The sequence below is a fragment of the Crinia signifera genome, chromosome 2, assembly GCF_055691185.1.
Source record: "Crinia signifera chromosome 2, ASM5569118v1, whole genome shotgun sequence".
In the NCBI taxonomy this organism is placed as follows: domain Eukaryota; kingdom Metazoa; phylum Chordata; class Amphibia; order Anura; family Myobatrachidae; genus Crinia; species Crinia signifera.
The window spans coordinates 211094232-211117701 of record NC_139218.1 but is presented as its reverse complement, the minus strand read 5'-3'; the positions used below and the strand labels follow the sequence as shown (position 1 = coordinate 211117701).

Sequence of the window (23470 nt, the reverse complement as noted above, 5' to 3'; positions counted from 1 at the left end):
CGCAGCGAGCCACCGAGCCCGAAGCGTGGCGAGCGCAGCGAGCCCCGCGAGGGGATGCGGATACCTTCACAGTTATACGCGTCCCCTCGCGGGCTTCCCAGGTGTCCATGGCGACGCGGACACCTGGGAAGCCCGGGAAGGGACGCGTTTACCTGTGAAGGTATCCGCGTCCCCGCGCGGGGCTCGCTGCGCTCGCCACGCTTCGGGCTCGGTGGCTCGCTGCGCTCGCCACACTATTCTATTCTCACTCCACGCCCTAGTGGATAGTAGGGCATGAAAAGGTCGGAGGACGCGTACCGCGGCCCCTCGCGGGCTCGCTGCGCTCGCCACGCTTCGGGTTCACGTTGATGGCGGGGTGGCGTCAACTACTTTTGGGGGGACATTCCACTGCTCTGTGGGTTTTTTTGGTGTTTCTGGCCCATTTACCATTCTTCCCTATGCTGATTTGGGTAAATTGATCCATTTAACATTGTTTCCTATGGGAAATCGAATCGGATCGCATCGCATCGCATCGTTCAATATCGTGTATGTGTACGATGCGATGCGATCAGATTTCTCTACGGAGAATAGCATGGTGCGCAATTAACTTAGCGGGTGCCCAGATAGGAAACAAGTACCCAATAATGTGCCAAAACAATGTAATACAGCAATTGTTCACACTTTTTTAGGAAAAAAAACTGAAAATAATTGATTACATTCACACCTATGCAATATCCATAAAGTTTCTTCTGAAGTAAACAACTTTTTTCACATAACACATGAATTGTGGATAACCCCTGAAGTTAAGGTGTATCAAATTATTGCAGCATACATATATCTATCTCTGCCAAACTACCCCATAGTGTAGTTAGTACATTTACAATCAAAGACAACAAAATTACAAAACAAGGTACTTGTGTATTTTGGCGGCGCCCCCGATTTCCATCGCACGATGTTTTAATCGCATCGCATCGCATGCCATGCACCCGATGGCATGCGATGCGATGCAACGCAATTTTTGCCCCCTATACGATGAAAGATTGTATAAGCACCCTAAAGGGTGCTTTTAAGCACCGTAATGGATGCTTACAATGTTAAATGCACCCCCACGCCACCCCCCCCCCACTATAAACGTGAACCCGAAGCGTGGCGAGCGCAGCGAGCCTGCGAGGGGCGGTGGTACGCGTCCTCCGACCTTTTCATACCCCCACTATCCACGTCGGCGTGGAGTTGAGAATAGAAAGTGTGGCGAGCGCAGCGACCCACCGAGCCCGAAGCGTTGGAGTGCGCAGCAAGCCCCGCGAGGGGACGCGGATACCTTCACAGGTATCGGAGTCCCCTCGCGGCCTTCACAGGTATCCGCGTCCGCTCGCCACACTTCGGGCTCGGTGGCTCGCTGTGCTCGCCACACTTTCTTTTCTCAACTCCACGCCGACGTGGATAGTGGGGGTATGAAAAGGTCGGAGGACGTGTACCGCCGCCCCACGCGGGCTCGCTGCGCTCGCCACGCTTCGGGTTCACGTTTATAGTGGGGGGGGTGGCGGGGGGGTGCATTTAACATTGTAAGCACCCATTAGGGTGCTTATACAATGTTTAATCGCATCGCATTGTATGGCATTGTATGCCATATACAATGTCATACAATTTTAAAATTGTATGGCATTGTACAATATCGCGTCGCATCGCATACCATCGTATTCCTTATGGTATGCGTTGCGATGGGCGTCGCCAAACTACACAAGTACCCAAAACAATATTCCAAGCAGATCTGGGACAAGGTCATTTGAGAACCATTCGGGAACAGGGTATATCATAGCATCTTGGAGCCCTTCATTACAATGTCATCTATAACATCTATAACTAAAAGCTCTCAGTGCTTTTGGTGACATAACATTTATGATGAGAATTTGGAATGAAAATCTAATCTAATTTGATTTGTTCTATAGTTTCAGGCAATGAACCATCAGCAAAAGGCTCCACCTGGATTTTGTGTACCGTATCCTCCAATGATGATTTACCATTCATACATTCAGCACAGCTGCACAGTAGTGAATATGCTGCAATATTTCCCATGTAACGTTAGGTAAGTCTGATGTTTCTGAGCAATGTCTAAAGTATTTGCAGTGATTATGCAGTGATCTAGAAAAAGCTATAGAATGAAAGGGGATTTGGGTGCATCTAGCACTCCAGAAACTTTAGGGATTTTGATCATGTGAAATAAATTTTGAACATTATATTATATAAAAGAAACAATATTAAATAATAAAAGTTATCCAACCTGTGTTTTACCATCCCTGTGTCCATCATCCTTTCCCCATATCCTTTTTATTTCCCCTTTCCTTAACGTTACCCCTGCTGCACTCTTACTTCCTCCTTTTCTAATTACCCTTTGTAGCACCTGTATCCTTTATCCCTCTTTAGCCCTGTAGTTTCTGATTCCCACTATCACTCCTGCACCTTTCTCTCCCTCCTTCGCTCTAACACCCTACACCTCACTTTCACCTCTGCATCTATCACTCCCTCCATCTCTCACCACATTTACCCCTGCACCATACACTGTTTCTTCCTTTCCTCTTTCACACCTGCACCTTACACTACCTGCACCTACACTTATCACACCTGCACCTCTGACTCTGTCCTTCCCTCTCTCAACACTGCACCTCTCACTCCCTCCTTCCCTCTATCAACCTTAAACTTCTACTTCCCTCTCTCACCCCTGCACCTCTCATTCCATGCTTCCCTCTCTTGCGCATCTTTCACTCATCCTTCCCTCTCTCAAACCTTCACCTCTCACTCCTTCATTCTATCACCCCTGCATATCTCACTCCCTCCTTGCCTCAATCACGCCTACACCTTTCCTTATCACTTTCATCCCTGCACCTCTCACTCCTTCCTCAGGGGCGTAACTTGAAATATAAGGGCCCCATAGCAAAATCTTGAAAGCCCCCCCCCCATCCATATTGGCACAGGGATGTGAGCAGCGTTTGGCTGTGGGTGCTCTGTAATGAGGCCAGTCCTGTTGTGTGGTTTGTGCTTCTGGTCTATGTGTTCCTGTCTGACCAGTACACTATACATCCCAGCCTGACCACCATGCAACGCGTCCCTATCTGGCCAGCATATTGACCATAAATGAGAATATTCTATGAAGTATAATGCTGGGTTCTGGCATTAATAACACCATCACTGCTCAAGTAAATGTAAACTAGAAGGTAGTCTTTGGCGCTCGGGACCAGAGGGGTGTAACTTGTCCCCCTGCAGCCACCACGTTAGAGGGTTGCTAGCCTCTAAAATTACACAAGAACAAAAAAGGAACGTGGGGCGCTTGGGTGAAACAAGGAATTCACAATTTATTTAAAAAACATATATCACAACAATACATACATTAACCCCTTCCCGACATTTGACGTATATATACGTCATGGCCGGGATGTACTTCCCGACACATGACGTATATATACGTCATGACTTTAAACTGTCACCATTGGCGCGTGATTTAAACTAACGGTGACTGCGCTGCAGACGCCATTCCGGTCTGGAATTGCGTGCAGAGCGGTCACCGTGCCAATCTGTCGTGATACTGACCTGATCCTTGCCTGATACTTACCTGATCACCGCTGGTAGCGTGCTGCCAGCAGCTGGATGCTTCCTGGATCTTGTGACGAGGGGCATTATTCTGATCGGAGCGGACAAACGTGCGTACGTTCGCCATTACCGCACGCTAGCCGTACGCGGCCGTTAAGGTTAAGTCCACCCACAAATCAGCCGCTTACGTACGGGCAGAAATACCGTAGAAGGGGAGTGGCGTACAAATGAGCGTACGGCAACGTACGCGGACGGCCCAGCCCTTGCACTCCGACAACAGGCGTACAACTGAGCGTACGGCGCCGTTTACGGACGTCTTTCGTCCGTCTTCCCACCGACTTCTTGCGGAGATCTGAGCGTACGCCAGCTTGCACGGACGGCTCCCTATTGTTGTCAATGGAAAACTCAGCTTTTGTCACCGCTCGTGAGAGTGAGCGTACGTCCGTGCACGCTGGCATACCCTTCACATATATGGACCTGCAAATCTTGCCTCTCAACTACTAATCTGACAATTGATTAATTAATCTATTTGTTATTCAATTATTGTTTTCTATTAACTCAATTGTCTACCTTAATAAAGACCTAATAAAACTACATTTGAACCCACATTACATGTATATTTGTTATGTTCTAATGTGGCATTTTAATCACTATCTATGTGTCCCCATATTGCTGTTACTTTTAAATCAAGTTATGTTGGTGTTTCTGTATATGTACTAAATTATGTCCGTAATTACTTTGTCCAAAATGTGTAACATGTATACCTACCCTGATGTTATGTGTGATGTTTTAATCGAACAACATTAAACATTCATGCATTTTCACTATGTGTTATTTTACTCAAAAACACACACATTCACACATCAATCATTACCCCTCACCTCAAATTACAAGTATAACTTACAGTACACATCTGTATGTACCTACCCTTACAAGCCCTCTAACATATTTATTAGTAAAAACACAGGCAATTTCGAACTGTCATGAAACTTTTATTTTCTACAAAAATAATAAGGGGGGGGGATAAAAAAAAATTAAAGGCGGGCCTCCAGAAGGCCAAAAATGAGCTGGAGGTACAGGAGGGTGATCATGATCTCCCGCATGAGGACTGCCACCTCCTCCTGGTGCTGTTCAGTGTCTGTAATGAAGGGATAAAACAAAAAATTAATATATAACATACACAAATGTTTGTTGTATTTGTACATAATAAAAAGTTCAGAGTTATGTGTGAAGGCCACATACATTTAGAAACTACATTGAAGATGGGTCTGCTGTAAACACAGTACTAAAAAAAAATATGTTAACACACACATACTGTACATAGTAAATAACATTAATTCAATTACTCCTTCATCAATGAATGTATGCTGTATCCCAATTGGTACTTTGGTTTTGGGGGACTCTCCTCTAACCTCACAATTAGCCTGTGCTATTTAAGGGTTATGACATTGTTGTGGCTTAAGCACTCCTTAGTATTTTAAATTTAGGACATTGCTGTACAAATTATAGGCCTACAGCTATGTTTGTAAAGCATGCATCCGCATGGCCTCACACACTATTACCAAAACAATCTCTACATTTAAGTTGCACCAGTGGCAGATTAAGCCTTTGGGGGGCCCGGGGTACTTTAGAGCGGGGGGCCCCCTTGCACTTGTCATTACTGGCCGCACACTGCATGGGCGAATATTATACTGTCAAAACACAGAGTAAAGGCAGAATAAACTTGGTCAATGGTTACCTGCAGGGGACATTATATATATATATATATATATATATATATATATATATATATATATACACACACCACATGAAAAGCCTGTGTTTGTCCCTCTGCCCCTTACTCTGGAGGAGACCTCACAGTCCTAGTGCTGCCTCTGATTAAAAACCCTCCTATGACTAAGCTGCTGCTGCTGTTCTCCATGGACCTGAGAAGCATGTAATGAGCTCCACCAATCAGAGCTCAGCACAAACTTCTCAGCCTCTGTCCTCTGGTGCAAAGTGTCATGGGACTTAGTCAACTCCCAGAAATGCACTGCACACTTGTGCAATCAGTGTGCCTTGGCTCCCGATGCTCAGCACCATAAATCATTGTCACATTGGCAGATAGGTGAAGCTGCAGCACTACCCCACCCATGCACAAAACATTTAGCTAAAAAAAAAAAACATAACTTAAACATTTTATTTTTAAAAAATACATGACAACCACAGGGGGCCCCTAGCTAGAGGGGGGCCCAGGGGCACTGACCCCTTGCGCCTCCATTATAATCCGGCCCTGTGTTGCACATCATGCTGGGAACTGGAGTTACCCAACACCTGGAGCCACATAACTACCACACCACTAATGTCGGATATCTCATTGGATGTACTGTTATGTCAATTATTCAAGGGGTGAGGCATGGCCACACTCAAAAAAATCACCAAGGGGAGCCTTGTTCCTGGAGAAGGACAGGACACACCTCATGGTCGGCCTGCAGTGATATGTTGCAACTAATGTTGATGTTGGATACACATATGTGGTTGTTGTGATTGTTTATGTGTAGAAATGTGTAGGTCAACATTAGACACATTATTTACTTACGGCTACTTGAGCCATCCTGGTTGCCGCTGGTTGGCTGTGCAGTGGTTGGGGGGGTCAGGAGCAAGGGGGATGGTCCTGGAGTTTGGACCGAGGTAGTGGGTGTGAGTGGGGAGTGGAGAGGTTTGGGGGTGGGTGGTGGAGAGGTGTAGGGGGGTAGGAAATGGGGTGGGGGGGGGTGGGGGTTGGGGAGGGGGGGGGGTTGTGGAGGGGGTGGGGGTTGTGGAGGTGGTGGGGGTTGTGGAGGGGGTGGGGGTTGTGGAGGGGGTGGGGGTTGTGGAGGGGGAAGGGGATGGGGAAATTGTGTGGGTCCAAACTGCACCCAGTGTCTCCAGTGTTGGGGAGGGGGAGGGGGTGTGGGTTGGGGAGGGGGTTGTGGAGGGGGTGGGGGTTGTGGAGGGGGTGGGGGGTGTGGAGGGGATGGGGGTTGTGGAGGGGGTGGGGGTTGTGGAGGGGGAAGGGGATGGGGAAATTGTGTGGGTCCAAACTGCACCCAGTGTCTCCTCTTCTTCCTCCTCCTCTTCTTCCTCCTCCTCCTCTTCTTCCTCCTCCTCCTCTTCCTCCTCCTCTTTCTTCTCCTCCTCCTCCTCCTCTTCCTCCTCCTCTTTCTTCTCCTCCTCCTCCTCCTCCTCCTCTTCCTCCTCCTCTTCTTCCTCCTCCTCCTCTTCCTCCTCCAGGGCTGCCTGGTCCCGGGCTGCCTGGTCCCGGGCTGCCTGCTCCCGGGCTTCCATGCGTGCCCTTGCCCGTGCTGAAATGTTCATGTTGATGGCATAGAAATCGAAGATTGGGTTTCATAAAAAAGGGGGAAAGAAAAATTCACATTAGTCATGCTCATAACCTTCACAATTATCATTGCTGTGATATTTCAGACATTTATCATGCAAACTATTTGATATCCTACACCCAAAAACTGATCAACTACTTAAACCCCCCCCCCTATACACCCCCTATACACCCATATACCCCCCATATACACCCATATACACCCATATACCCCCCCATATACACCCATATACACCCCCATATACCCCCCCCCATATACACCCATATCCCCCCCTATATACACCCATATACCCCCCCATATACACCCATATACACCCATATACCCCCCCCTATACACCCATATACACCCATATACCCCCCATATACACCCATATACACCCATATACCCCCCCATATACACCCATATACACCCATATACCCCCCCTATACACCCATATACACCCATATACCCCCCATATACACCCATATACACCCATATACCCCCCATATACACCCATATACACCCATATACCCCCCCATATACACCCATATACACCCATATACACCCATATACACCCCCATATACACCCATATACCCCCCCATATACACCCATATACACCCCCATATACACCCATATACACCCATATACACCCCCATATACACCCATATACCCCCCATATACACCCATATACACCCCCATATACACCCATATACCCCCCCCTATACACCCATATACACCCATATACCCCCCATATACACCCATATACACCCATATACCCCCCCATATACACCCATATACACCCATATACCCCCCCATATACACCCATATACACCCATATACACCCATATACCCCCCCATATACACCCATATACACCCATATACACCCATATACACCCCCATATACACCCCCATACTCAGGAACATATTTATAAAAAATACAAAACATTGCTAAAAAACGCTGACATACTAGTAATCAAAACTTACATCGGGCAATATGGCGGCGAAGGCTGCTGAGGAACACTGGCTGCCGCCTGCGCAGGTCTGACCAGCGCCGCTCAACCTGCGCCAGGCTTCTGCGGACGCCGGTCGTCAAGAAGATCAGGCGGCGGGCAGCAGTATACGCCCGCCGCTTGTCCGCATTACTGACATATGGGCCCCTGGGCCCCAGGTGACGGTCCATAACTTCTACCAGGGCCAAAAGCTCTGAGGTGGAAAAGGGCCTAGCTCGAGGACAAGTCATAGTGGCAATGGCGCAGTTATTAATTGCAGGTACATATATCACTTTTGGTGCTTGCTGATTGGTCGAAAAAATTGTTTGTTTGGTATTAACTTTATTAATCCCTCTTACATTGACAAACTGGATGCGAATAGAAACTTACGCGGACCGTTCCGATATACACACACCACAACCAACAGCATGCATTCAATGAAGAGAGAAGTACTGTACTTACAGTGCGCGGAAAATAATACACGCAACCCTCTACTTATAACTACGCTGCTTAAAGGGGGCACGGTACACCGATATGCATGGAGAGGAGTACTGTATTTACAGTGTGCGGAAAATAATACACGCAACCCTCTAGTCATAACTACGCTGCTTAAAGGGGGCACGATACACCGATATGCATGGAGAGGAGTACTGTATTTACAGTGTGCGGAAAATAATACACGCAACCCTGTAGTCATAACTACGCTGCTTAAAGGGCCACAATGCGACATGTTGCTGTATGACAATTTCATACACATTACATATGTAAGGAAAGCATTGTAACGTGATGTTTTGAAATGTGACTCACAAGGCATACACGAACTCCAACAGATACCAGCTGACAACACTCATCATTGGAATGACAGGTGCACACATTTCACGATGTAGCCCACAATGCTCCACAACCTGTGTATGTGCATTTACAGGTGATTGATCAGGTGCGTTGAGACCTGTGTAATTTAAGCGGGAATTATCGGCGGGAAATATCGGCGTAAATTTGCATCTACATTGCGGGAAAAAATATACGCCCCCTTGTTCATGGCGGGAGATTAACATACAGTATAAATATTCAGTCAGATGCAGCCCACAATTGCTGCAAACATGTCTGACTCAGACGATTCTGCAGCAGAGGACGCTCTGCAGAGAGCTACAGCACAATCCCTGCTTGATGCACTGAACAAGAGGGAACAGGAGCGGAGAAGGAGGGCCCAAGAGAGGAGTCGCCTGCAAGATCAAGCGGGCCCCTCAGTAACAGGCCCTGGTGAACCTCCACCAGCTCCACAAGGGCCAAGCAACCAGCCAGAACAAGAGGTTGCATCTCTCCAAACAGGTGTGACCCAGCAGGTGCATGGTGAGAGAACTGGGGCCACCAGAAAACGTGCTGCAACATCTAGGGTGATGACTGAGCAGGATACCACCACCAGAAAGAGAAACCCTGCATTTGTAGAGGCCGAAATGCGAATTCTAGTGCCCAGGGCACGCGAATGGATTGAATTGGCAACCAGGAAGCCGGGTGCCAGTGCAAGGAGAAACCTTTGGGACAAGATCACAGAGGAAGTGAACCAGGTGTCACCAGTGGTCAGAACTTGGGACGCGGTGAAGAAAAGGTTAGTGTGTTTGTCAGGGCAATTTTTCAGCAGTCTCCAGCAGGAACTGAGGCCCTTATTCTAGTTCACTCTTTCTGGCCAAATATTTCTTAGATGGACAAAACCATGTGCACTGCAGGTGAGGCAGGTGTTACTTGTGCAGAGATAATCAGATTTGGGTGGGGTTTTACACCTGCCTCACCTGCAGTGCACATGGTTTTGTCCATCAAAGAAATATTTGGGCAGAAAGAGTGAACTAGAATAAGGGCCTCAGTTCCTGCTGGAGACTGCTGAAAAATTGCCCTGGTCTTTGTCCCCCTGATGTCATATGTGTGTACATATGTTACATGTATGTTTTGAGACTAATAGAAAGGTGTGTTTGTAGATAGTGCTACACTTCAATGTCACATGTGAACACAACCATGTCTAATAACCCACATTGATATATGAAACATGCACCATTGGTGTGATGTGAGGTTATGGGCACAGTTCTGCTCATGTGAAGTATGTGATGGGACAAGAGAAAGTGTGTTTTTGAAAGAGTTGTTGTAACATGTTCCATATGATGCTACTGAAACAAGAATGAGCAAACTGTGCACATGTAGCTGGTGAGAAACTACACATCCCAGTATGCCATTCCATAGTTAAATTACTCCATAATAACCACATTGTCAAGCTATGGTGGAATGTGTAGTTTCACACCAGGTGGAGGTGCCTAATTTGGCCATGGATGATGTCATTTCTGCATAGTGATGTATGTATGTGCATTTAGTGGCCTAATGAATGAGATGAGACACTGAAATGCCTCCTAATTGAGACATGAATGTGTGTGTGGGACACATATGGCAAAAAAACATAAGATCACCCAAACTAGGAAATGTCACGTAGCTAGGGGTACCACATAGTCCCTTTAATTCCGGACACATATTAATTACACAGGTTCTGTGGCTGGCTGACTTCAAGACTCCACTTCACCTAATTTTAAACTGCCACAGAACCTGTGTAAGTAACATGTGTCCGGAATTAAAGGGACTAGGTGGTAACCCTACACGTAGCACAGTGGTGCACATATATCATGGTGATATTTGTATTTTTAAACTTGTAGGTGGACTGACTTCAAAAGTACACTGAAGAGGAAGATGACTGACCGGTACAACCACAGCATGTCCACCGGGAGAGGTCCTATGCCTGACCATTTGGAGTATACCCCCCTGGAGCTGGACTCCTGTGACGTGATTGATGTGGGGGAGATCAGGGGGATCTCCAATATGGACAGTGAGCTCCCGGCGGAGGTCTTTGCTGCTGCTTTTGATGGTAAGTCACAGTAATGCATTGTATTTAGAAAGATATTTTTTATTGCGTATGTGATGGTGACATTGTTTTCAATTCTTATCCTAGCAGAAGCAGAAAGCCAGGATGTACCGGCAGCATCTTCCTCTGCAGAGCCACAGGTGGAGCAAGTGGTCCAGCCTCCACCAAGACGTCGCCCCCAGCCCCAGCCACAGGAGACATGGAATGAGAGCCTGTTGGTGACGCTGGACAGGATCGAGCAGCAAGGGGTGGATGCTGCGATCCGTCAGCAGCAGGTGGCGGATTTTCTGGCGGAGTGGAAGGCCACAAACCAGCTGCAGGTTGAGGCCTTGAACCGCATTAATGAAACTCTGGCGGCTGGCATAGTAAGCATTGGCCAACACCTTAGCCGCCAGAATGAACTTCTTGCGGAGCAGCTGTCCACCGCCAGGTCCCTAAGGGACAATCCCCCATCTGCTGCCCCACCCCAAGCTGCTCCCCAACCTTCCACCTCGGCTGACCCTCCTGTGTCGACTAGGGGAAGACGCCGAAAGCCAGCTGAGCCAAAGGCCCCTGTCCCCAAGGCCCCATCTAAAAGGGGCAAAAAAGGGCCCAAATGAGACCTGGTTCACTTCCTCTGTGGTTGGAGGCCAAAGGTTTAAATTGCACTGGACATCCGCTTCCTGAGTTGGCCATCGATCCATTTGCGTGCCATGGGCATGAAAGTTCGTATTTTGACCTCTACAAATGCAGGATATTTTTTTTTGGTGGTGTGTTTCTTGCTTAGTATTCACCCTGGTTGTTGCAGTACGTATTCTGGTGTCCCCATTTCTTTCACCATTGCATTTGCAGGGTAACACATGTTTGGAGATATGCAACCTCTTGTTCTGGCTGTTTTATTATTTGTGTGTCTATTTTATTTGTTTATTTGATTTCTCACATTAAAGTGTCAAGCTGTGATGCTGAACAGCAAATAAATTTATTTTACAAATTAAATCTAAATTGTGGTATGTGTCATTTCTTGTGTGAAACAAATACTAGATTTATGTGTACTTACTGACCAGGGTATTTTTGAACATTTGTTGAAGTGTGGTCGAAGTTTCCCATGTGTAACCCTCTCCATGGCCATTCCCATGTTCCTATCCAACTTTTCCCTGCTAATTAGTTTGTGTCAGCACATGTGCAGAGCAACTTAATAGGTGAGAAAGCAGTTTGTGTGCAGGTGAGGTAGCTCCTACAGTAGTAGGTAAAAGCAGGTCCAGAACAATGCTTTCCTCATGGAGTGGGTGAGGCAGACAAACAAGGGTGAAAAGGTACATTTGTGTAGGAATGCATATGTGTCCTCCCTAAAAAAAGATGTGTGAATGGGCCAAACATGATAAATTAGCTTGTGAACAAACATGCATAACTTTTTAAATATATATGATTTGACAGTGTCATAAGCAGATGTAGGAATCCTTTGTTAGAGAGATGAGAGTGCAATAATGTGATTGGTGGCATCTTACATCCAGAGTGTAGTCAAATCCAAATCATAGCAGATGAGATAGTGGTACAGGTCATTATTTTGGGTACTATACAAAGATTGTGTGCAAAATAGTGGTCATGGGCTTAAAACATTGCTGAAACATCCTTTGTAGGTGTTAGATGTGGTTTATGTTATTGTATCCTAAATACAAAACCTATGTTAGTATTAGAGTGAACACGTTGACACATGTCGACTTGTGTAGATTGAGTGTGCTACTGCGTAAAGTCTATGAAAGCACGTAGTGAATGTGTCTAACTGTTTAGCAAATACCTACCTTAGCGTATAAAAAGATTCTTACCTTAAATTAAACAAACCTTTAAATGTGGAGAAGTATAGAAACATAAGCTTCCAATGTGTTTGCGTGCTGTATGTGTGGCTTGCAGGCAGTGAAATCATGGTTTGGAGTTAATAGACTGCAGCATTGCTTATTACATTCAGGTGTATGTGTTTGAGTAGTAATCAGCGTTAATTAGCCAACTCAGGCGCACGCTGGCATGCGGTATCTGTAGGGGTGGTTTGAGCTGGCGGTTGGCGGCCGCCTGTTTGGTGTCCGAAATGAACGGTGCCTTAGTCGATCGTGCGGTAGTAGCACCGCTCATTTTTGGTGCACACCCCCGTGTACGCCCATATTTACGCCCATTTTCCCTCATTATTTCGGCCGCTCCCATCAACACGCCCCTATGCCGCCCCATTACCCGTACACTCGGGTACAGGTTTTTTCGCACGTTGAGAGCCCGGCCGTAAGCGTTGTGGAGTGTTCGCGCCGGCGCATTAGCGTATCTGCACATGCGCAGATCATAAAAAACCCCGGGACGTACGCGTACGGCCCGGCCGCTCCAACCAGAATAAGGCCCTTCATGTGTGCTGCTGCTGCAGTGACAGATAGTGAGAGATAGTGAGAGATAGTGAGAGATAGTGACAGAGAGTGATAGAGAGTGCTATATTTTGTGTCTGCTGCCCCCCCCCTTTTGTGCTGATCAGTATATCTGTGCTGATCAGCAACTTTTTGGGGGTGCAGGTTTTTTTTTTATATATATACCTGTCAGTTGCACCAAAGGTTGTGCTGCCTGTGCAACTGACTGCTGCCCCCCCTGCTGCCCCCCCTTTTGTGCTGATCAGTATAAATTAACTGATCAGCAACTTTTTGGGGGTGCAGGTTTTTTTTTTATATATATACCCTGTCAGGTTGCACCCACAGTTGTGTGCCTGCTGCCCCTCACTGCTAATCAGTGTTGCATCACTGCATCACTGATCTGCAGTTTTTTTTTTTTTGGAGAGTGCAGTGGGGTTTTGTTTTTACACCCACGTTGCTTTTGTGGGTGTCCTGTGGCCGCTGAGCGCTGATCAGTGACGTACATCACTGAACAGCATTTTTGGCACAGGGTTGATATAATTTTTTTTCTGCAGTTTTTTTAAATTGTTTTTTTTTTTGGAGAGTGCTGTGGTTTATTTTTTTTAAATTGTTTTTACACCCACGTTGCTTTTGTGGGTGTCCTGTGGCCGCTGAGCGCTGATCAGTGACGTACATCACTGAACAGCATTTTTGGCACAGGGTTGATATAATTTTTTTTCTGCAGTTTTTTTAAATTGTTTTTTTTTGGAGAGTGCTGTGGTTTATTTTTTTAAAATTGTTTTTACACCCACGTTGCTTTTGTGGGTGTCCTGTGGCCGCTGAGCGCTGATCAGTGACGTACATCACTGAACAGCATTTTTGGCACAGGGTTGATATAATTTTTTTTCTGCAGTTTTTTTAAATTGTTTTTTTTTTGGAGAGTGCTGTGGTTTATTTTTTTTAAATTGTTTTTACACCCACGTTGCTTTTGTGGGTGTCCTGTGGCCGCTGAGCGCTGATCAGTGACGTACATCACTGAACAGCATTTTCGGCACAGGGTTGATCTAATTTTTTTTTTTTTTATTGGGATCAAATTCCTGTATAAAGTATTTTTTTTCTGCACTACATACACACTACACACTACATACCCCCCGTGTTGAAATAAAGTTTGTACCCCCCCTACACTATACATGTGTTGAAACATTACACTTACAGAAACACAAAAATAAAAATGGCATCCCAAATGTCATCCCAAATGTTATCCCAGTCATCCAGAAGAATGTATTCAGCGGAGGAGGCATATGCCATGCTTGCCTCTGACTCTGACACAGCCAGTGATGCAAGCGGGGAATTTGAAGGATTCGTCTTAACCTCCTCTTCCTCCTCTAGTGATGAGGGACCCCCTCAAAGACGCCCCCGTAGAGCAGCTGAGACCCCCCCCAATGATTGATCTCGTATGGACCCCACCACCAGACAATTTTGAGCCCCAGGTTCCTGAGTTTTTGGCCATCCCAGGAATCCAATTTGATTCAACAGGTCTCAGAGAAATTGACTTTTTCAAATTATTTTTCTCTGATGATTTTATAAATTTAATGGTGGACCAAAGTAATTTATATGCCCAGCAGTTTATTGCTCAAAACCCCACGTCATCATTTGCTAGGTGGACCCCTGTAGATGCAGTAGAGATGATGACGTTTTGGGGTCTGGTGTTACATATGGGCATAGTAAAAAAGCCAGAAATTAGGCAATATTGGAGTACAGATGTTCTGTACAGCACCCCACTTTACCGTATGGCCATGGCTCGGACTCGTTTTGAGACAATCCTTACATTTTTACATTACACCGATAATGCACAGTGCCCACCCAGAGATGATCCCACCTTTGACCGGCTATTCAAAGTCAGGCCGGTCATTGATCATTTCAGTGCCAAATTTGCAGAGATGTACATCCCTGAAAAATTTATTTGTATCGACGAGTCCCTTATACATTTTAAAGGAAGGGTTAGATTCCGCCAGTACCTTCCCAGTAAGAGGGCAAGGTATGGCATAAAAATGTATAAACTGTGTGAAAGCACCTCAGGGTACACCCACAGGTTTAGGGTATATGAAGGGAAGGATTCAAGAATTGAACCGCCAGAATGCACCCCCTCCCTCGTAGGTGTTAGTGGAAAAATTGTCTGGGATTTAGTGCACCCCTTCCTGGATAAAGGTTATCACCTCTATGTGGATAACTTTTACACTAGCATCCCCCTGTTTAAGGCCCTTGGTTCAAGAGGTACAGCAGCTTGCGGTACTGTGCGCAAGAACCAAAGAGGCCTCCCAAAAACGCACATTGCCCAAGTACTGAGAAGGGGTGAAAGCAGGGCACAATCCACCGAAAATATGTTGTTGGTCAAATATAAGGACAAGAGGGATGTCCTTATACTGACAACAATTCATGGAGACAGTACCACCTCCGTCCCTGTACGAGGTACCAGTACCCACACCTCAAAACCTAATTGTATCCTAGATTACAATAAGTACATGGGCGGAGTGGATCTTTCAGATCAGGTACTGAAGCCGTACAGTGCCCTGCGGAAAACAAAAATCTGGTACATGAAGCTGGCCGTGTATATCATCCAGATGGCACTGTATAACGCTTACGTGCTATTCCGTTCTACCAGCCAGAGGGGGACATTTATGCACTTTCAAGAGGAAGTCATAAAGGGCCTAATATTTGGGAACCAGCAGGCAGAGGGCACCAGTACTTCTAGTACTGGCCCCCGTATTGTACCAGGGCAGCATTTTCCTAACGAAATCCCCTCCACTGCAAAAAAGGGCAGGACACAAAAAAGGTGCAAAGTTTGCTATAAAAAGGGAATAAGAAAGGATACTATTTTCCACTGTGAAACTTGCCCCGACAAACCCGGCCTATGTATAAAGGAGTGTTTTAAAATATACCACACATCTATGGATTATTAGGTTCATCATTTCACCGTGCTTCGGGGGTCTTGCTAATGCCACATAGCACCCACCATTCATTCCACCAGAATCTGAGCTGCAAAATCCAAAAATCACTCCTTCCCTTCTGAGTCCTGCCATGCACCCAACTGGTATTTTTTGGTCACATATGAGGCATTGCCATACTCGGGAGAAATTGGGGCACAGATTTTGGGGTGCTTTTTCTCCTTCATACCTTATGAAAATGAAAAATTTTGAGCCAGAACTGCATTTTTGTGTAAAAAATTTAATTTTTCATTTGCACAGCCCAGTTGTATCAAAATTGGTGAAACCCCTGGGGGTTTGAAATGTACACTATACCCCTAGTTGAATTCCCTGAGGGGTGTAGTTTGCAAAATGGGGTCACTTGTGGGGGGGTTCCACTGTATTGGTGCTTCGGGGGTCTTGCTAATGCGACATAGCACCCACCAACATTCCACCAGAATCTGTGCTGCAAAATCCAAATATCACTCCTTCCCTTCTGAGTCCTGCCATGCACCCAAATGGTATTTTTTGGTCACATGTGAGGCATTTCCGTACTTGGGAGAAATTGGGGCACAGATTTTGGGGTGCTTTGTCTCCTTCATTCCTTGTGAAAATGAAAAATTTTGAGCCAGAACTGCATTTTTGTGTAAAAAATTTAATTTTTCATTTTCACTGCCCAGTTGTACCACAATTGGTGAAACCCCTGGGGGTTTGAAATGTACACTATACCCCTAGTTGAATTCCCTGAGGGGTGTAGTTTGCAAAATGGGGTCACTTGTGGGGGGGTTCCACTGTATTGGTGCTTCGGGGGTCTTGCTAATGCGACATAGCACCCACCAACATTCCACCAGAATCTGTGCTGCAAAATCCAAATATCACTCCTTCCCTTCTGAGTCCTGCCATGCACCCAAATGGTATTTTTTGGTCACATGTGAGGCATTGCCATACTCGGGAGAAATTGGGGCACAGATTTTGGGGTGCGTTGTCTCCTTCATTCCTTGTGAAAATGAAAAATTTTGAGCCAGAACTGCATTTTTGTGTAAAAATTTTAATTTTTCATTTTCACTGCCCAGTTGTACCACAATTGGTGAAACCCCTGGGGGTTTGAAATGTACACTATACCCCTAGTTGAATTCCCTGAGGGGTGTAGTTTGCACAATGGGGTCACTTGTTGGGGGGGTTCCACTGTATTGGTGCTTCGGGGGTCTTGCTAATGCGACATAGCACCCACCAACATTCCACCAGAATCTGTGCTGCAAAATCCAAATATCACTCCTTCCCTTCTGAGTCCTGCCATGCACCCAAATGGTATTTTTTGGTCACATGTGAGGCATTGCCGTACTCGGGAGAAATTGGGGCACAGATTTTGGGGTGCTTTGTCTCCTTCATTCCTTGTGAAAATGAAAAATTTTGAGCCAGAACTGCATTTTTGTGTAAAAAATTTAATTTTTCATTTTCACTGCCCAGTTGTACCACAATTGATGAAACCCCTGGGGGTTTGAAATGTACACTTTACCCCTAGTTGAATTCCCTGAAGGGTGTAGTTTGCAAAATGGGGTCACTTGTGGGGGGTTTCCACTGTATTGGTGCTTCGGGGGTCTTGCTAATGCGACATAGCACCCACCAACATTCCACCAGAATCTGTGCTGCAAAATCCAAATATCACTCCTTCCCTTCTGAGTCCTGCCATGCACCCAAATGGTATTTTTTGGTCACATGTGAGGCATTGCCGTACTCGGGAGAAATTGGGGCACAGATTTTGGGGTGCTTTGTCTCCTTCATTCCTTGTGAAAATGAAAAATTTTGAGCCAGAACTGCATTTTTGTGTAAAAAATGTAATTTTTCATTTTCACAGCCCAGTTGTACCACAATTGGTGAAACCCCTGGGGGTTTGAAATGTACACTATACCCCTAGATGAATTCCCTGAGGGGTGTAGTTTGCAAAATGGGGTCACTTGTGGGGGGGTTCCTAACTTTTAGCATCTTATGGTGCCTAGAAACCTACATGGTGCCTAAAAAATAATCTCATAAAAAGGAGGCTCCAAAATCAAGTAGGTGCTCCTTCTATTATGAAGCCTGTGGTTTGGTCAACGTGCACACTAGGGCCACATATAGGATATTTATGAAAACAAAAGAATTGGGGGAATCAATTTTTAGTCACATTTCTCTAGTAAAATCTACTGTGTTCCTTAGAAAAATGTATTAAAATTGAAAATCTGCAAAAAAAAAATTTTTTTGAAATTTCACCTACACTTTGTTTTAATTCCTGTGAAACACCTAAAGGGTTAACAAACTTCCAAAATGCTGTTTTGAATACTGTGAGGGGTGCAGTTTTTGAAATGGCATCAATTATGGGGGTGTCTCACATACAAGTCCCATAAAGTCACATCAGAACTGAACTGGTCCCTAAAAAAATCAGTGTTTGAAATTTTCTTGAAAATTTGAGAATTTGCTATTCATATTTTAAGCCTCCTAGTGTCCAAAAAAATTAAAAGGAGGTTGAAATAATGATGGAAACATAAAGTAGACATATGGTCTATGTTAGTTATTAACTATTTTGAGTGGTATGATTATTTGTCTCACAAGCAGAAAATTTAACATTTTGAAAATTGCTAAATTTTCAATTTTTTGACGACATTTTGGTATTTTTCACAAAAAAACACAGACTGTATCGACCCAAATTTACCACTAACTTGAAGTACAATGTGTCACGAGAAAACAATCTCAAAATCACTGGGATAAGTAAAAGCAAAAAAAAGTTATCCCCACTTAAGTGATACATGTCAGATTTGAAAAAAAGGGCTCTGTCAGGAAGGCAAAAACAGGCTGCGGCGGGAAGGGGTTAATACACTTTAAAAACTGGGGTGTCACTGAGACACTGATATATGACCACTTGAAATAAGCGCTTGGATAATCTAATCCCCTTATGGTGAAACAGAAGGGTGATTAAGATGGTATCAGTCCAATTAATTTCCAAGATACAGTGTCCTTTTTTAGAACAAGGGTAGTGCACATGGGTGATTCGCCGTATTAAGCTGGCTAGTGTGCACACTTTCACTTTACTGCAGCAGAGGCGCCTTGCTTGTAAATATAGTAACAGTCACAAATTGGAAACAGAACTTCTGTCACACAAAGGTCAGTGAAAGTGTCCGTCCTGTTGCCAGGGATGGATCTTACTGCTCAGAAGCGTTGGCAGATATCAGGATGGTGGGCTAGTGCATCTGCACTGCAGCGCCTGCTTGTTCCGTGCCTCTCGGCTGGCTCAGATGTTTGTGGAGAGCACAGCCGGCTGTAGTATTCGGCCAGTGCCGTCTCCCTGCCGCAGTCGATGTTATCTCCACGTGACGCTCTGCCACAGCGTCTATAATGGAGTGAGGAGTCTACGGCTAGTGGAAGAAATTCTCCATCTTTTTTTGGCAGCGGTAGGCAGGTAACATCAGCAGGGGATCTGGTTATTCTGTGGGACGCTTTTCGCCGCACACTGGGCGGCTTTATCAACCAGGTATCTGCTGTGGCAGAGCGTCACGTGGAGATAACATCAACTGCGGCAGGGAGACGGCACTGGCCGAATACTACAGCCGGCTGCGCTCTCCACAAACATCTGAGCCAGCCGAGAGGCACGGAACAAGCAGGCGCTGCAGTGCAGATGCACTAGCCCACCATCCTGATATCTGCCAACGCTACTGAGCGGTAAGATCCATCCCTGGCAACAGGACGGACACTGCATACCCTCCAACATTTGAAGGGAAGAAATCGGTACACATTTAGAAAGGGGACGTGGCCACATTGAAGGGGGCGTGCCACAACACAAAAGGGTCGTGGCATTACAGGACACATCGTAATGCCCGTTACACATTTTAGTAAACGCTGTAATGCCAATTACACATAAGGCCACACACCGTAATGCCTATTACACATTGTACAACACATCGTGGTGCCCATTACATACTGCCCATTACATATTTGATGCATAAATGCTGCTTACCTACATGCTCATTGCTAGAGGGTTCTTTCTTGATGCCAGGGCTTCATGTTTGATGTCAAGGAGGATTTGGCTTCATGCTTGTTGCCAAGAGGGAGTGCATGGCATGTTGCCAAGGGGGAATATAATGCTGATTGCAAAGGGTGGGGGACTTGCTCGTGTTGAGAATAAATACATCAGATGAGACTTAAGCTGCAATTACACTGGAGGGACAGCAGGCGGTGCTGTTACATTTGTGTTTGTGTGTCTTACAGTCTGTGATGTATGTATATACTTGTTTGTTGTTGTTTCCTGTGTCTGAAGGTTACATGAAGGAGAAAGACAGATGCAGCATGCAGTGAAAGTTATTCATGTACAGTTACCTTGTTCTCATTACAAGTTCATGTTATGACCAGTTCCAGTTTATATAAAACCAATCATACCACAAAGACCTTTCCAGTGTGTGTCTACTGAATGAAGCTTGATACAGAAGGTGATCCTGACTGCGTGGGTAAAACTCAATTGCCAACAGCTCGTTGCCAAGGGGGGAGAAAATGCTGTTGTCAAGGGGAGGAATTGCTCGTTGTCAAGGGGGGGGAGAAAATGCTCTTGTCAAGGGGGGGGGAAATTGCTCGTTGTCAAGGGGGAGCCGCCGGACACACACAATTGAATAAAATGATAGCCGGGCAGAGAGAGCAGTCTGTGCACGCTGCCCAGCTGCATAGTGTAAGCAGCGGCAGCATCCTCATCCCTGACCCTCACTATTTTCAATTCTCCCACTGGGCGCCGTGGCCGCGAGCCAATAGGAGGTTGCGGTCAGACAGCCAATCATGAGCGGCTGCTAGACCGCAAGCTCCTATTGGCTCGCGGCCATCCACTGACTCCAGCCTGAGCCTAGGGAGAAAGAGCCTGCCCTGGGCCTTGAATTACGCGTTAGAGACTATGCTGCTGCTGCTGTCGCCGCTTTAGGTAAGCAGAGGGCAGAAACTAAATCCAGCCGGGCAGCGCACAGACAGCTCACTGCTGTCTGTGCGCTGCCCGGCTCTGAATTCGGTACATTCGGTACATGTTTAATTTGCCGGTACAGACTGTAAAAAAACGGTACTGTACCGGAAAATTCGGTACTGTTGGAGGGTATGACACTGTCACTGACCTTCGTGTGACAGAAGTCCTGTTTCCAATTTGTGACTGTTACTATATTTACAAGCAAGGCGCCTCTGCTGCAGTAAAGTGAAAGTGTGCACACTAGCCAGCTTAATACGGCGAATCACCCATGTGAACTACCCTTGTTCTAAAAAAGGACACTGTATCTTGGAAATTAATTGGACTGATACCATCTTAATCACCCTTCTGTTTCACCATAAAGAGATTAGATTATCCAAGCGCTTATTTCAAGTGGTCATATATCAGTGTCTCAGGGCCTTATTTTGGTTCCTTCTTTCTGACAAAATCCTTCTTAGATGGACAAAACCATGTGCACTGCAGGGGGGGCAGATGTAACATTTGCAGAGAGAATTAGATTTGGGTGAGTAATTTTGTTTCTGTGCAGGGAAAATACTGACTGCTTTAGTTTTACACTGCAATATAGATCTCACTTTGAAGTAAAACCCCACCCAAATCTAATTCTCTCTGCACAAGTAACACCTGCCCCCCTGCAGTGCACATGGTTTTGTCCATCTAAGAAGGATTTTGTCAGAAAGAATGAACCAAAATAAGGCCCTCAGTGACACCCCAGTTTTTAAAGTGTATTAATGTATGTATTGTTGTGATATATGTTTTTTTAAATAAATTGTGAATTCCTTGTTTCACCCAAGCGCCCCACGTTCCTTTTTTGTTTTTATCACTGCTCAAGTGTTGGCAGGTCGGGAGCTGGTGCCTCGGGGGTACAGCTGATTCCAGGCAGTCTGGATGTCTGCATGGAATTTGCAGAAAATGGCCCTCTACAAATAGAGGGGGAACTTTACTAAGCTGGAAGTTCTATTTCATATGGGATGTTGCTATGGGCAACAAAACAGAATCTACTTCTTATTCATTTAGCACCTTCTATAAGATAATAGATAGTATCGGTACTTGTGTAGTTTCACGGCGCCACCGCGTGCACACTCTGTCTCAGAAACTTGGCAGCTTGCCAGAAGCTCTGATTGACTGCGCGTGCCGCTCTAGCTGTAAGCTACGTATTGTCAGCTACGTTATCAGCGTAGCGCCGGGCAGCAGCAGCATCGCGCTGCCCAGGCGCTGACAGGTCACTTGTAGTTCCACAGTGAAATAGGCAGCCCTGCGCACTGTTGACAACAGGGGCATGTAAAAGTGGACACCCCGGGCACATCGCTGACGTGGCGGGGCTTCTAAACTACACACCCTGGCACACTGCTATCAAAGGGGGTGTCCCCCATGTAGACGCTAAATTTAGACGCTAAAGCGTCTGAAACCCGGACTATGTGCAAACCGCTAAGAAGGGGGAGTGTGGATTTAGACGATAAAGCGCCTGAAATCCGACTACCTGCTAGCCGCTAAGAAGCCGGGGTTTCTGGATTTAGATGCTTAAGCGGCTGAATCTAGGCTCCATGCAAGCCGCTAAGGTGGTGTTGCATCTAAATTTAAACGCTAAAGCCTTTAAATTTAGTTGGGTCTAGGGGTACATCTAAATTTAGATGCTAAAGCATCTAAATTTAGTTGGGTCTAGGGGTACACTATTAAAACCTGTCCACAATGACACTAGTCGACACAACAGCTGTCGACCTTGTAAATTCCACTATCCACGCCAACCCGAAGCGTGGCGAGCGCAGTGAGCCCCGCGAGGATCCACAAAGTTATATCTGTGGTTTACTTTCCCATGCTGGTACCCGGCCTGCTCCAGCTGCTGCGTGTTATACGCCCTCCAGCAGTCTGTGAACACAGTGGTGCCTGGTTCCACATGGGCCTCAATGCCAGCCATCAGGGTGGTCGCATCCCGCCGCTCCACCGCAGTGATGAAGCACTGCCTGGTCTCCCTCGAGATGCCCCCAAACACCAACTGCTGGGGCAGGAGCCTTCCCACATTGCTCTTCCTCTTCACGTAGAGGCTTTCATCTACAGTACCTCCACGATGGTACCTGGGCCTCCGATCCGCTGCTGAGGCTGCGCTAGCAGGTCCACCATGCAGGCCTCCCTCATCAGGTTGTTGTATTGGACCACTGTTTTCTGCGAGATATTGAGCTGGCGGTCGCAAAACTTTATGCTGGTCAGCTCTTCCACCCAGCAATAGGTGAACCGGATCAGGGTCACGAAGCTGAGGTGAGACCCCCTTAACCACTTCGCGGACCTCACGCTCACCTTCTTCCGGCAGCTGCGAATATGGCAGCGCCACATGCGCTCCTTCACGCTCAGCCTCGTGGGATGGCCATTGGGGCAGGTCTGGGTCTGCGGCAGGAACTGGTGGGCCTGCA

General features: G+C 46.2%; 1 protein-coding gene across 2 annotated transcripts in view; it reads left to right on the top strand.

The window, feature by feature from the left end:
* The window catches only part of C2H1orf94 (chromosome 2 C1orf94 homolog), a 198355-nt gene that overhangs the window by 157058 nt on the left and 17827 nt on the right, over positions 1-23470 (top strand). For both annotated transcript variants that reach the window (XM_083171145.1, XM_083171146.1), the window contains exon 4: positions 1926-2062. In XM_083171145.1, coding sequence (XP_083027271.1) covers positions 1926-2062 — 137 coding nt within the window. The remainder of the gene's footprint in view (positions 1-1925; positions 2063-23470) is intronic.